Source organism: Zingiber officinale, chromosome 1A (assembly GCF_018446385.1).
Source record: "Zingiber officinale cultivar Zhangliang chromosome 1A, Zo_v1.1, whole genome shotgun sequence".
NCBI lineage: Eukaryota > Viridiplantae > Streptophyta > Magnoliopsida > Zingiberales > Zingiberaceae > Zingiber > Zingiber officinale.
Window position 1 is genome coordinate 152,596,986 of NC_055987.1, and position 15,148 is coordinate 152,612,133.

The following is a 15,148-nucleotide window of genomic DNA, read 5'->3' on the forward strand; positions in this document are numbered from 1 at the left end:
GATTTTCCACACTCCATTATGAATTCATGCCGTTCTAAATATGCGGCACGCGTCTTCTTCGGTCAAAATTACTTCATCGCTGGCGACACCCCGTCCGAAAATACGTAACGACGATAATTATAAATCTAAACCAACGTACGTTTCGATCCTACAATTATAAATCTAAACCGTAGAAATATATATATCAGCGACCTATCTGTGAACCTGTCCCTTTCACATTTGACGGCTGAGATGTGAAATTTGGAAAATTGAACGATAATGATAAAGCTTGTAAGATATAAACTTCATGTCTAGCTTGATTAGGATGGCCAAGACGGAAGCTGACAACTTAAACCGGTGCGGAGGCGGCGACGGCTGAAGTGCTTCAGCCGATATGGATTCCTCCGCGGATCACAGCGATCATAAGAGATCCGAAGGCGATCAATCTACCGACTACGCTCCCTACCCCACGTTAACTGCCGAGGACGTTGCGCTCCCTCCGCCGCCCTACGTTGCCTCCGGCCATCGCGATGCCGCCTCCATGCCGGCGAATTATAATCCCTATGTCACCTCTTCTCCCGCTAGCAAGAGTATGCGTACCTTTGATCTCCTTGCACGAGCCTCTGTTTTTTTTTTTGGGATCCCCTTTGTCTGGCTTTTTCCTTGCTTTATCCACGCTGTTTAACTTATTTAGGGCTGGTTTTAAATGATAAAATTTTGATTCTTGGGAGATGAATAGGTACGGCGGATACGGTGCGGGAAGCTCTAGGGAAATTGGGGAAGAAGGTCAGCGAAGCAGCGAAGAAGACAGAGGGACTCGCGGGGGATGTTTGGCAGCACTGTGAGTGTATTATCTATCTTGATTGTGTATAACAGATGCGTTTTTATGGTTTTGTTGTGCACTTCTTCTTCTGCCTTTGATTTTTGCTACTTGAGGTTGTAGCGAAGATTCGATCTTAGTTTTGCAACAAAAAAATTAATTTTTTTGGGTTAAGAGGAGGCCTATAAAGGCATTTGTTTGCAAACTTCTACTGGATAGAATTGACTCCTTGGGTTATTAGATTAAATTCAAGGTTGGGTTATAAATTAAGGATTGCTAATGTAGTTTTTTTTTTAACGGCACTTATTAGAGTTAATCAAAAAGTTGTTTATTTTGTATGAGTAAACATAGTGTGGTCATACAGATGTGTTCAAGACTAAGGCAGGTTTCACAAATTGTCAAGCCTTATATTTATTCTGAACAGCATATTAGCAACGGGAAATATGCGGTTCTGAATAAAAATAAGATGGAATTGGAATTTACTTGTCTAATAAAGTTTTTCTTATTGTTTCAAATTTAGCAAGATGTAGTTGACTCAAATCTTTTTCAATGACAACTATTGGCATCTCTCGAGATGCCTCTGACCCCCTACTTTGTCATCAGAGTCAGTTCATCTTTTAGCTGTAGTATCACCAATAGAGTTGTAAATAAGTCAAGCCGAGCCAAGCTTTGAAGTGTTCAAGCTTATTTGATAAGGTAACTAAACTAAGCCAAATATAAAATGAACTAAGCATTTGAAATGATTGTTCAAGCTTGACTTGGTTTATTTTTTATGAGCTTAAGCTTAGTTCAAGCTTGGCCTAAGTTTGGTTCGTTGAGCTGTTATCGAGCTCTTAATTTAAGCTTGTTTGATTGTTTGAAACTTTTACATTTTAAGCTTGTTTGGTCAGTTATTGAATTTGATAATACAAAATTATTTCTTCATTTTAAAACTTTCTTTGTTTATTTAGCAGGTTGATAAAAGTTTTATTGATGAATATGGTTCACAAATATTGTTTACGAATGCGGTTCATGAAGGCTATTCACGAATGTTGTTCACGAACATTAATGAGCTGCACATGTGTTGAAGCTTGTTTGTTTAGTTTAATGAGTTGTTCAAGCTTGTTCATTTAATTGATCTTGTGTGCATTGAACGAACATAAACAAGCTCCTACCAAGTCGAACAACAAGCTTGTTCACGACCGTTCGGTTCATTTACAGCTCTAATCACCAAGCAGTGACATAACTAGGAAATTATTCGAATGAGATCATTAATTTAATGATGACTGGGTTTAATGGCGGCAGGGAGTGTTGCCAATGTAGAACTTGAACAAGGGCGACTCCTAGTAAACTTCTAAGATGCATGAGTAGAAATGTATGAGCACATTGATGCGGGAGAAATGTGAGCAGCTCATTAGTGTTTACTTCTTATAAATAGATTAAATATGTACTCTCAATACATGAGGGGTTTTGGTGGAATTGTTTGAGCCTCCAAAAGAATACTATATTGAGTGCGCTTGGTGCGGAGCAATTCCACAATAGGTGACCATTCGAGAAGCTTCTTTCTTGGAGTCAGATTTTACTATGTGATAAAACCGTGAGACCATTAGTATTGGATGCTAGCTAAAGCAAAGAATAACTTAATGTTGTCAGTACATGATGTGTTACAATTAAAATTAAGGGCAAAATTCTGATATGAATTAGTTAGGATTGGATGGTAATTAAGGATAATGATAGTCTTGAAAAGGTTATGATTTTTGAGAAAATAATTGTTAGAGACTCACAATGACACAACAAGTTTGGAGGGTGAGGAAAGAAAGGCGATGGGGCAAGAGAGTGCAATCAATGATGATGTGTAAGAGATGAAAGATAAGCATTATTTTGTATCGCGATGAGATTTGGCGGAGTTGTTGACACTCTAGTGGACCAGGAACAAATAGAGAATGACAACAATGATGATGGATGGAGCAATTTGTTAAATATATAACATATTTTTGAAAATAATCCAATATATATATATATATATATAGAGAGAGAGAGAGAGAGAGAGAGAGAGGATGATATCCTACATACCTTACGTCGCACACCACATGCACACCTAAAAAAAATTTCGGTTTGAAATTTTTTTTGTACTTAATACTATAACTCAACTCCTAAACTCTGAAGACAAAACCTTAAATGACATACCCAAAAGCTAAAAAATAATAAACAAAAAAAAAATGGAAAACATGCTGTCGTGGACAAAGTCCACAGCATAGTAAAGTCGTGTGTGTATATTTGCATAGATGCTTGTTTTTTTGAAAAATTAAAAATATTAAGAAATGGAAAATAAAAATTGGAAAAGTGGACTTCTTTTGTAACCATCCAATGCCCAAATTCATGATTTTCCCAATGGTAGATCATTGCTTGTATTTCATTTCCATAAGGTTTGAGATTCACATATATGCACACAGTCTTTAGTTTACACATTTGATTTACCACTTAAGCTTGGAAGTGGAGTTGGATAATCCCATATTTACCTCATGTTGCATGACTTCCATTGCTCTTAAAATGACGACTAAACTTTGAATAAAAAGGTTGAAGGGGATGTGATCTCAATGGTGACATAGAAAATATTTATTTTTTAATGTGGAGAGAGATACCTAACAATGATCAAAACCACAATTTTTGTCACATTGATGCACAAAATGAATATGATGGTGTAATCAATGTGCCAGAACCCAGAACTCACATCATAACAAAGTCATCTTCCATCTAACAATAATGTTTTTTTCTATGTTAAAAGCATTTCATTACAAAATTTCCTATTGCTGGTGTATTTCAATCTTAATAGAATGAAATAAATAGGAATTTCTCCATTGTCATCAATATAAGACGTGAACCTATATTTTTTTTACCAACATCAACTTCTATACTATTATATTTATCAATTATAATATTTTTATTATTTTACATGCTTTTGCATACCAATTATTCTGAATAAAATAGATTTTTAGAAAATATTTATATAATTTTTTTATTTGGACGTGATTCCACCGATTCAAAATTTACCAAAATGTTTCTTGTATACATGATTCTTTGCATAGAAACCATTTTGGAGAAGAAACTGAGTCTTTAGAAGAGGTCAACTCCAATTATGATTCGATAATCATATGCATGATCCTTCACATAAGAAACATCTTAGTTCGTTTCTTATTCCCATCTTTGCGACCTTCTCGTGGGTATGTGTCATATGATGATTGTGGGTTGAAGTAGGCTTAGTATGAATTGATGCTTTGACTTAATTTTAGCTTCCTGATATGATAAGATCAAAGTACACACAAATCTTAAATTATTTTTGTATATGACTTCTTAGAGTTCCTATCATTCATATCCTTTATGCATAGTTGAAATATGAGTTAGTAACATTTTTCTGCATTTACTTTGCCTATGTTCTTTTCTCTGTATTTCTGTTGTTTCTGTTGCCTAGATGGTTTGTGGAGTAGCCTTTATTAGATCATGTTTGAACAATAATGATGCATTTGTTTTTCTTACTTCAGTGAAGACAGGCCCTAGTGTTGCTGATGCAGCTATGGGAAGGATTGGTCAGATATCCAAAGTCATAGCTGAAGGAGGTTATGAAAAAGTTTTCCAACAATCTTTTGAAATTCTTCCAGAAGAAAAACTAAAGACTACATATGCTTGCTACTTGTCGACATCAGCTGGTCCTGTCATGGGTGTTCTATATCTCTCAACTGCTAAACTTGCATTCTGTAGTGACAATCCACTCTCATATAAAGTTGGAGATAAAACTGAATGGAGCTATTATAAGGTACCTTGATCTTCTTCATAGATCCAGAAGGCAGAATCTTAGTTTTTCTTTCCATGGAAATAACAATATTGCTCCTTTATTTTAATCAACAAATTTCATCAATAAGCCAATTTTACTTTCATGTTGATGCGATGATAAAAGGGGACCCACTAAGTGCGGGTCAAACGACGAACGTAGCAGCCAACGTGGAGGTCAAAGTCAAGGAAGTCAACGCCAAAGGGCCAGACGCTGAGTAGCCAAACTTGTTGGATCGGGCATGTATTACTCGATTGGCGAAGGGCCGATCCAAGAGAAGCGCTCGTTCAGCCAAGACCATCAGACGATCGTCACAAAGCAGAGGAGCATGCGTATGACCGAAGCGTTAGTCTGGTCGGGCTAAAACAAACTATTGAGACCTGTCGCCACGGAAAAGCAACCAAGTCCAGCCGAGCGGAGGAATACTCAGCTGAGCGGCTATCCCGCTCGGCCGACTGACATATCCTTCGGGGAGAGAGCACCGTTGACACAAGATTGTAAGGAACTAGGGCGCTAAACACGTGAAAGCACAGCGGAAAACATCTAGTTCCTCCAGAAGATCCATACGAAAGAAAACCATATACTAAGTCTTACATGAGAAGATTATACCTTTGATGTGTGCCCTTCGCAATCCAGGCAACAACCTTTCTTTGGATGCAGATCTCAGTGCAATCAAGTGTCCGCGCCTCTACGGTATCCACACGAACATGTTCCATTCTTCTCACGAACTCTCGATCTGGAGATGATCCAACTTTGTGGTGCTAGCCACACAAGGTGATTCGGCCATGAGGAAGGATCGGCCAAGAGGAAGAAGAGGAGGAAGGAGAAGAAGACAAAAAATGAACTTTTTTACAATCAATGGCCAAAATTCCTCCTGTTGTACTCCCATGGAATACCAAAAGTCCATTTGGCTCTTGATCCTCCTTTTGCCTCTTGATCTTCTTCATGAATTGACTCTTAGTTATCTTTCATGAAGAGTCTTTTGGTCAAGTCAAAATTGACCTTCCCTCTTCCCTCTTGGTCAAGTCAAAATTGACCTTTCCTCTTCCTTGGTGAATTCAAGTTCACCCAATGAGTCTGACTCATTGAACCTTATCAATCCCAATTGACTCCATGGATATCAATCCAAATTGACTCCATGAATCTAATTCAAATTAGACTCAATCCAATAATTGGATCCAATTGAGTCTAACTCAATGAGTCTAATTCGGATTAAATTTCTCTTTGTTTTCCTCTTAATAGGTTGGATTATTATATTGGATTAACCATTAACCTAATAAGTCTAATCATCTCATAATTGGCTCTTAGGGCTATTACTAACAATCTCCCACTAGCACTAGTGTCAATCATTACAAAGATGACATCAACACTTTAGATTAACCCATTAATCTTAAGATCCTCAGTATTTTAATCAAACTAAAATATCTATCTCCAAACCAACATGTTCTTTGTGTGTGACCCAATAGACTCTCGTAACATTGACAATGTATCCAAATCAACATTTTAGATACATAAACAATGAGTGACATAGCAATGCATCATTGCTATCCAAGTGACGAGAAAGTCGAGATCCCCGTGGCTATTATCTTGTATGACTCAGTCCCTCTATCCTTGACATCTAGATTGATCAATGAAGCATAGACCGTGTCATCCTCTTATCAATCTTTGTGTTTCTTGATCTCTAAGTAGACACACTCAAAACAAATAAGCTCAATATCTCATATGGACTCATTTGAGCATGTCCATGCATTCTTGTGTCCTACTAATCAAGGAGTCCACAGATATTGCTTCCGTCATATGGAAGGGATAGATCCCATCTACATCACTCACATCCCTCCGCGTAACTCATTGCATACCTAGTGATCGATTTTATAGTTCACCCTGTTACAGACGACGTTTGATGATACCAAAGTACACCACTCCTTATATAGGGTATCGTAGTGACTTCAGGTTTAAAGACTATTCATACCAATAGTTATATGAGAATGTTTATGACACTCATATAACGATTCATGAAACATTCTCATGGGAGTTAATTCAGTACATATTCTCTAATATATACCCATGTGTCAATCTGATATCTCATATCCATGACTTGTGAGATTAAGTCATCCGTTGACCTACATACTAGTTTCAGCACATTAATATTGTTCTTGTATATTAATGTTTGACTAGGAATAATTAAAACTAGCGTTCTATATATCTACAATATCCCACTATCAATTCAGTCAATTGATATGTTGTAGACTAGAACCTACTACCCTAGGACATTATTATATTTATTCATTCGACATTGAACTGAAATAAATATAATAACCATAACCTTTGCCTTTTAATGAAATAACGAAATATGATACAAAATGTCCTAAGTCAATCAACTCTTGATTGCCTCTTAGGGCTTACACTAACATTCTCCGTATGCCACTAGTGTCAATCACTAAAATATCTAATATTCATTGACCTAGTGTGTCTATCATGCTTCCTCGGTGCCAAAGCCTTGGTCAAAGGATCCGTAATGTTAGCATTGTTCAGTTCTCTACCATTTAAGTAAAATGCATACCCTAACAGTGATCTAGAATCGTCCTTGTCAATTTGGAAGTTTGCACCACTATAACCCTTTACAACAACCACTGTAACCCTTTACAGCAAGCTCTTTATCGCCTCCAAAGATCAACAAATAATCTTGAGTTTTTCTTAAGTACTTAAAAATTTTCTTGACTGTTGTCCAGTGACCTTCAACTGGATCTGACTGGTATCTGCTCATCATGCTTAATGCATACGAGACATCTAAGCGAGTACAAAGCATGACGTATATGATAGATCCTATAGCAAATGCATAAGGAATCTGATCCATGCGGTCCCTTGCTTCCTTAGAAGGACATTGAGTCTTCGAAAGACTCGCACCATGTGACTTTGGCAGGAATCTCTTCTTGGAATCCCGCATGACAAAACGTTTAAGTACCTTGTTAATATATATACTTTGACTTAAACCAAGCAATCTCTTAGATCCATCTCCATAGATCTTGATGCCTAAAATGTAGGCTGCTTCACCTAAGTCCTTCATTGAGAAATAATTTCCAAACCAAGTCGTCACTAACTGAAGAGTAGAGATATCATTTCTAATGAGAAGTATATCATCAACATACAATATGAGAAAGATGACTGTGCTCCCACTAACCTTCTTGTAGACACAAGGTTCATCTTCGTTCTTGATGAAACCAAACGCTTGATCGCATCATCAAATCAAGATTCCAACTTATAGAAGCTTGCTTTAATTCATAAATGGATCTTTGCAACTTACAAACCTTTCCAGCATGCTTTGGATTTACAAAACTCTCAGGTCATGTCATGTACACATCCTCAAGTAGATTTCCGTTAAGAAATGCAGTTTTGACATCTATCTGCCAGATCTCATAATCATAGTAAGCAGCAAAGCAAGCATGATCTGAATGAATTTTAGCATTGCAACTAGTGAAAATGTTTCATCATAGTCTATACTATGAATCTGCTTGAATCCTTTAGCCACCAATCTACCTTTATAGGTATGCACATGCCCATCCATGTCGGGCTTCACCTTGAAGACCCACTTACACCCAATAGGTTTGATCCCTTTAGGTAGATCAACCAAAGTCTATACTTGGTTAGTGTACATGGATTCCATTTTGAATCTCATGACGTCTAGTCATTTCTCAGAATCTGGGCCTGTGCAACTTCCTGATAAGATGTAGGCTCATTGAGACCAACTAGCACTACATCACCATTGTCAGACAAGAGAAAAAAATATCTCTCAGGTTGACGACGGGTCTTATCAGATCTGCGTAGAGCTTGTGCTACTTGAACAAGTTGTTGCTCCACAACTTCTTGTGGTGTAACAACATCTTGTGGTTCCTGTTCAGTTTCTATCAAGGTGTCAGTTCTAGTTTGTGCATCTTGAATTTCTTCAAGATCGATTTTACTCCCACTAGTTTTTCTAGAAACAAATTCCCTTTTTAGAAAGATAGCAGTTTTGGCAACAAACACCTTGCCTTGTGTGAGATTATAAAAGTAGTATCCCTTTATTTCCTTGGGATATCCTACAAAATAACACTTGTCTGATTTGGGTCCTAGTTTATCTAAGACTTGTTGTCGAACGTATGTCTCACAACCCCAAATTTTCATGAAAGACATCTTGGGGCTCTTCCCGGTCCATATCGTATATGATGTCTTTATGACAACCTTAGATGGAATGCGGTTAAGTGTGAAAGCGACCGTTTCTAGAGCATGTCCTCAGAAGGAAGTAGGAAGATCTGTATGACTCATCATCGATCGTACCATATCTAATAAAGTACGATTTCTCTTTTCTGATACACCATTCCATTGTGGTGTTCTAGGTGGAATGAGTTGAGATATAATCCCACACTTAAGGAGATGCCCATGAAACTCTCGGTTAAGGTATTCCCCACCTCGATCTGATCAAAGCATCTTATTACTCTTACCAAGTTGGTTTTGTACTTCATTCTTGAATTCTTTGAACTTTTTCAAATGATTCTGACTTGTGTCTCATCAGATACACGTAGTCGTACCTACTGAAATCATCAGTAAAAGTAATGAAGTAAGGGCTATATACATCTATATGTATAAGTCCTAACAAGTCATTTGCTCTTTTGCTATGTCCACTAAATGAAGTCTTTGTCATCTTGCCTTGAAGACAAGATTCACATGCCTCATATGATTCAAAATCAAATAAGCCCAAAAGTCCATCCTTATGGAGTTAGGATATGCGACTCTCATTTATGTGACCCAAGTGACAATGTCAGAGATATGTTTGGTATTTATGTTATAAATTGGGTTATCAAAGTCTAGAATATAGAGTTCATTCACAAGATATGCACTACAATAGAACATTTCATTGAAATAAACAGAACAACATTTGTCCTTTATTACAAATGAAAAACCTTTCTTGTCTAAACAAGAAACAGATATAATGTTCTTAGTTAAAGAAGGCACATAACAACATTCTTCAAGTTGTAAAATAAATTCAGTGGGCAAAGATAAGGAATATCTACCTACAGCTATAGCAGTAACTCTTGCGCCATTGCCTACTTGTATGTCAATTTCGCCCTTTGTCAATGATTTACTATTTCTCAGCCTCTACACATTAGTACAAATGTGAGATGCACATCCGGTATCTAATACTCATGAAGAAGAAATAGATAGATTGACTTCTATAACATATATACCTGTGGCAGAATACTCACTTCTCTTCCTTTTCAGTTCCTCTAGGTACACCTTGCAGTTCCTCTTCCAATGTCCGGCCTCACCACAGTGGAAGTAGGTTCTTTCCTTAACAACTCTACCTTTGGGTTTCAATGCATGAGTCTTGCCCTTGTCTTTAGCTTGGGTCCTACCCTTACCTTTGAGCTTCCATTTGCCTTTGTCCTTTTGCATCATCAAAATGATGCTAGGCTTTGCCTTCTCAAGGTTGAGTTCAGCAGTTTTCAACATGCTCAACATCTCAGGCAATGACTTGTCAATTTCATTCATATTGTAATTCATGACAAACTGACTGTAGCTCTCAGGCAATGATTGCAGAATAAGATCAGTGGCCAATTCTTGGCCTAGTGGGAATCCCAACCTTTATAGATTCTCCACATACCCGATTATTTTGAGCACATAAGGCCCTACGAGACTTCCTTCTTGCATTCTGCACTGAAACAGTGCCTTAAAGATCTCAAATCTCTCATACCTTACTTGTCCTTGATATAGTTGTCTAAGATGTTCAATCATATCATAAGCATCCATGTTCTCACGTTGCTTCTGAAGCTCAGAGTTCATGGTGACGAGCATAAGGCATGATACATCTAATGTATCATCTTGATGCTTCTTATAAGTATCTCTATCAGCTCTAGTGGCAGTAGTGGGGGTGCTTCAAGAATGGGATGCTCTAGAACGTACAGTTTTCTTTCTTGCTTGAGAGCTATTCTCAAGTTTCTGTAACAATTCAGGAAGTTAGCTCCATTGAGCTTGTCCTTATTAAGGACAGATCATAGAGAGAGTGTATTCAACGTACTAGACGACATGGTGATCTACAACATCAAAATGCAGAAAAAGTATCATACTCATATCATTTAATTAGGGCTTTAATTAAATGATTCTCCCACTGGATTCTAAAGCTTGGTAGAAGCAAGTCTCTACTAGCTGTAAATCCAACCGCGATGGCATTCATGTGGGACAAGATCCATATTATACCTCATCTTGAGTTAGCTTTGGCTAATTGCCCAAGACTTGTATAAATTAGGTTGGCAATGTGTACCATTTGGACAAGATCTATATTATACCTCATATTGAGTTAGCTTTGGCTAATCGTCCAAGATTTAGTACAACTTAGGTAGACAACGTTTACCAATTACATCCTATGTAACTAATGTATCTTTAGGTGAACAAGACTATTTGTTCGTTTGCCCATCTTATGAAATCCATATTATAATTCATCTTGAGTTAGCTTTGGCTAATCGCCCATGACTAGTATAATTTGAATTACATCGCACGGTTATGCTTCTAAGTTCTCAATCTAATTGAGGTAGTTAAGTCACAACCAAAGTCCAATAGTCGGACATCACAATTGTCCTGTCACACTCTACCAAGATAAAACGAGTCACTTTGTTTTGACAAACTTGACTAAAAATGATCGAGGTAGTAGTGAGTACCAAGCTTTGGTAGACATATAAGTAAAAGGACCTAATTATGGTGCAAAATGAAACGTGACATGGTTATGACCTCTTAATCTACGATCCTCTTAAGCCAATGAGAAGATCGAAAAGTCAACCTAGGGCTAAGCATCTTTTCCAAGTACCTCCTTGGTCGTCGTGTGTTGTTGTCCTTTTTCCTTTTTCTCACTGTCGTCCAGTAGATTAATTATTCTCTAATTTGTACATTACAAAACCTAAAGAAACCTCGAGTTACATTCGAAGGTAGAGTCTAAATTTACAACAAGAGTGATAAAAGATAAAGGCATGACATGTAGGTCGTATTATAAATTACAATATACACACACATCCAATTACATTGGGGTTAAAGGTCATAACCATGCACCATGTCATATAACATTCATAATATTTCTATGATATAAAATTTACAATGATTTTTACAAAGACTTATGAGTCACAACGCCATGGCAGTCCCGTTAGTCGGTTAGTTGGCGGGGGTCAAGGGGGCAGCGCCCCTTGTGGGGGTTTCAGGGGCAGCGCCCCCAAAGTAAAATTATTTTGTATACTCATTTTATGAGTTGCTGCTATACCCGAGACCCTAAGCCTTAAAACCGACTTTGTTTTGTTCCCAACAAGACACCATTGGCCGAGACCTTGCTTGTCACAGTACCAATTATGTTTCGTTCCCAACAAAATAATTTTGGCCAAGACTCATAATCTGGTCGAGATTCTCAATTATGACCGAAACTCATAATTTGTAGATCATAGTAAACATATCATACAGTTTTATATCACATATAAAATTCTAACAACTTAGTATATCCCTTCGTAAGTGACTCTGATACCATTGTAAGGAATTAGAGCGCTAAACACGCGAAAGCGCAGCAGAAAACATCTAGTTCCTCTAGAAGATCCATGCGAAAGAAAACCATATACTAAGTCTTACATGAGAGGATTATACTTTTGATGCGTGCCCTTCGCAATCCCGGCAGCAACCTTTCTTTAGATGCAGATCTCAGCACGATCAAGTGTCCATGCCTCTATGGTATCCACACGAACATGTTCCGTTCGTCTCACGAACTCTCGATCTGAAGAAGAACAAACTTTGTGGGTGCTAGCCACACAAGGTGATTTGGCCATGAGGAAGAAGAGGAGGAAGGCGAAGAAGACAAAAAAATGAACTTTTTTACAATCAATGGCCAAAATTCCTCCTTTTGTACTCCCATGGAATACCAAAAGTCCATTTGGCTCTTGATCTCCCTTTTGCCTCTTGATCTTCTTCATGAATTGACTCTTAGTCATCTTTCATGAAGAGTCTTTTGTTCAAGTCAAAATTGACCTTTCCTCTTCCCTTTTGGTCAAGTCAAAATTGACCTTTCCTCTTCCTTAGTAAATTTAAGTTCACCCAATGAGCCTAACTCATTGAACCTTATCAATCCCAATTGATTCCATGGACATCAATTCAAATTGACTCCATGAATCTAATTCAAATTAGACTTATTCCAATAATTGGGTCCAATTGAGTCTAACTCAATGAGTCTAATTTGGATTAAACTTCTCTTTGTTTTCCTCTTAATAGGTTGGATTGTTATATTGAATTAACCATTAACCCAATAACCCAATAAGCCTAATCATCTCATAATTGACTCTTAGGGCTATTATTAACAAAGACATGGTCAACGGACGGATCGTACGATGAAATTGCCTTGTCAGGAATAACATGCCTTGTTAAGTATGGTGTCAGAGATACTTTTTTGACATATCCTTTCATAGGACAAATTGGAGAACGTGTTCATGATCAATTGGAAAACGTGCTCACGTCTTGAGAGAAGTGCGCACGTCACACACCAGGACACTATATAAAGGGGGTCCATACACCGGCGGAGGTACGCATTATTCACTATTAACGCCTAGGACTGTAAACAAGCCGAGCCGAGCCGAGCTTTGGGGTGTTCAAGCTTGTTTGATAAGGTAACCAAGCTGAGCCGAGTCGAACTTAAAATGAACCAAGATTTTGAAATGAGTGTTCAAGCTTGGCTTGGTTTAATTTTTAATGAGTTTGAATTTGTTTGAAGCTTGGCTTGAGTTTGGTTCATTTAGATGTTATCAAGCTCTCAATTCGAGCTTGGTTTGAGCTTGGTTTGTTTAGATGTTATCAAGCTTTCAATTCAAACTTGTTTGATTGTTTGAAAATTTTATTTGTTTGATTGATTATTGAGCTTGATAATTTAAATTTATTTATTTATTTATTTTATTGCTTATTTAACATATTGAAAAGAGTTTTATTAATGAATATGGTTCATGAACGTTGTCCACGAACGTTGTCCACGAACGTTAACGAGCTGAATACATGTGTTCAAGCTTGTTTATTTAATTAATCTTATGTATATTGAACGAACATAAACAAGCTCTTACCAAGCCGAACATCATGCTTGTTCATGAACGCTTGGTTCATTTACAACCCTATTCACGCCTGTGTCTGCTGTTGCTCCACCTTTTTCTTCTTTTCGGTGACTGACTTGAACGTTGGAGGGTCAACGCTTGGACCCCTTCTTTGGCCCGGCATTGACGTTTCTTTTGTTGCAGAGTGGAGCGGAGTCTACATCCGGTCAACGTAGCAGTCATATCCCCAACTTGTCATCTCCATGATTTTCGGACAGGATCACATGTGTTGTGGGGTCTTAGTCCAGGCCACAAAACAACCACACAAACACATGACACTAGATTTAGACATGACTCCTCTTGGGCGGATGAATCAGTTCAGTGGGTTGGGTTGGCAAAGCAAGAGAGCAGACTAGGCAACAAAATTAGTAGACTACTAGAATTTAAGAACTTTCGTGACTGGGAATAGCGGGCAAGTATTTTGGTGCTCATAATTCACTAAGGAATTATCACGGTGATTGAGGAAGTTTTAATTGCTTAAAATTATGGGTTTAGATCTTAGGGTTGGTTCATGACACAGCCATAATTCACTTGTGATCATTCACTTGTGAGTCTCAGTTACCATGAATCTGTTGAATTTTTTTTTCCGAATATTTGTTGTGACAATAAAATGCTTATGAGTTGAAATTAATAATTGTTTTATAAAGAGTTTGTAGAAAGAAAGAGCATGTTTTAAGAGATCTAGATACTTCTCATTATGCATTTTGTAGCTTATTTTTTGAAATTGCTAGGGAAACCAAATACGAGTTTCACCCTGTCATTATCAAAATGCTGATTTTTCCCCTCATTTGGAAAATACCAATACAGGTAGCAGTTCCTGTTCATCAGCTAAGATCAATTAATCCTGTTACAAGCACAGCAAATGCAGGTGAAAAATATATCCAGGTCGTGTCGATCGACAACCATGAGTTCTGGTTCATGGGCTTTGTCAACTATGACAGTGCTGTTAAAAATCTACTACAAGCAGCGCAAGGTGCCCGTTAACCAAATTTGCTGGTGTTTATGGTATTAGAGTTGCTCCTTGAATGATTTGTATGGTTTGAATAAAAATTGTACAGGCACTCGGTTTTTTCAGTTACTCTTGCTTGAGAGTATTTGTATCCATCGTCCGGGATTCTTTTTTATATTATTTTATTTCATTCATCAGCGAGCTATAATGAAAATGATTAATCTGGGATTTAGTGAAATCGATCTCCTACAGCTTCTTGCCACACAAGGAGTCACGGTTAACCTAAAGAAGAGAAGAACGTCATTGGCCAATAACAACCAACCCAAAACAAAGAAATGGAGTGTCACCTTCCTGTTTCTAACCAAATCACCACATCTTCACTAAAAGCAGAAACTTAAGCTCCTTGTTGTAGCTCACTCAGTGGCTGAGCAGGACCGCATGCATGTTTAACAAAACAGTGACAATCA

General features: G+C 37.6%; 1 protein-coding gene across 1 annotated transcript; it reads left to right on the plus strand.

The window, feature by feature from the left end:
* Positions 1-307: 307 nt before the first annotated feature.
* On the plus strand, positions 308-14,875 carry LOC122038014 (GEM-like protein 1). The gene is made up of 4 exons (XM_042597552.1): positions 308-569; positions 719-820; positions 4,318-4,589; positions 14,540-14,875. The coding sequence occupies exons 1-4, from the start codon at positions 374-376 to the stop codon at positions 14,714-14,716; spliced, it is 747 nt and encodes a 248-aa protein (XP_042453486.1). The 5' UTR covers positions 308-373; the 3' UTR covers positions 14,717-14,875.
* Positions 14,876-15,148: the final 273 nt, after the last annotated feature.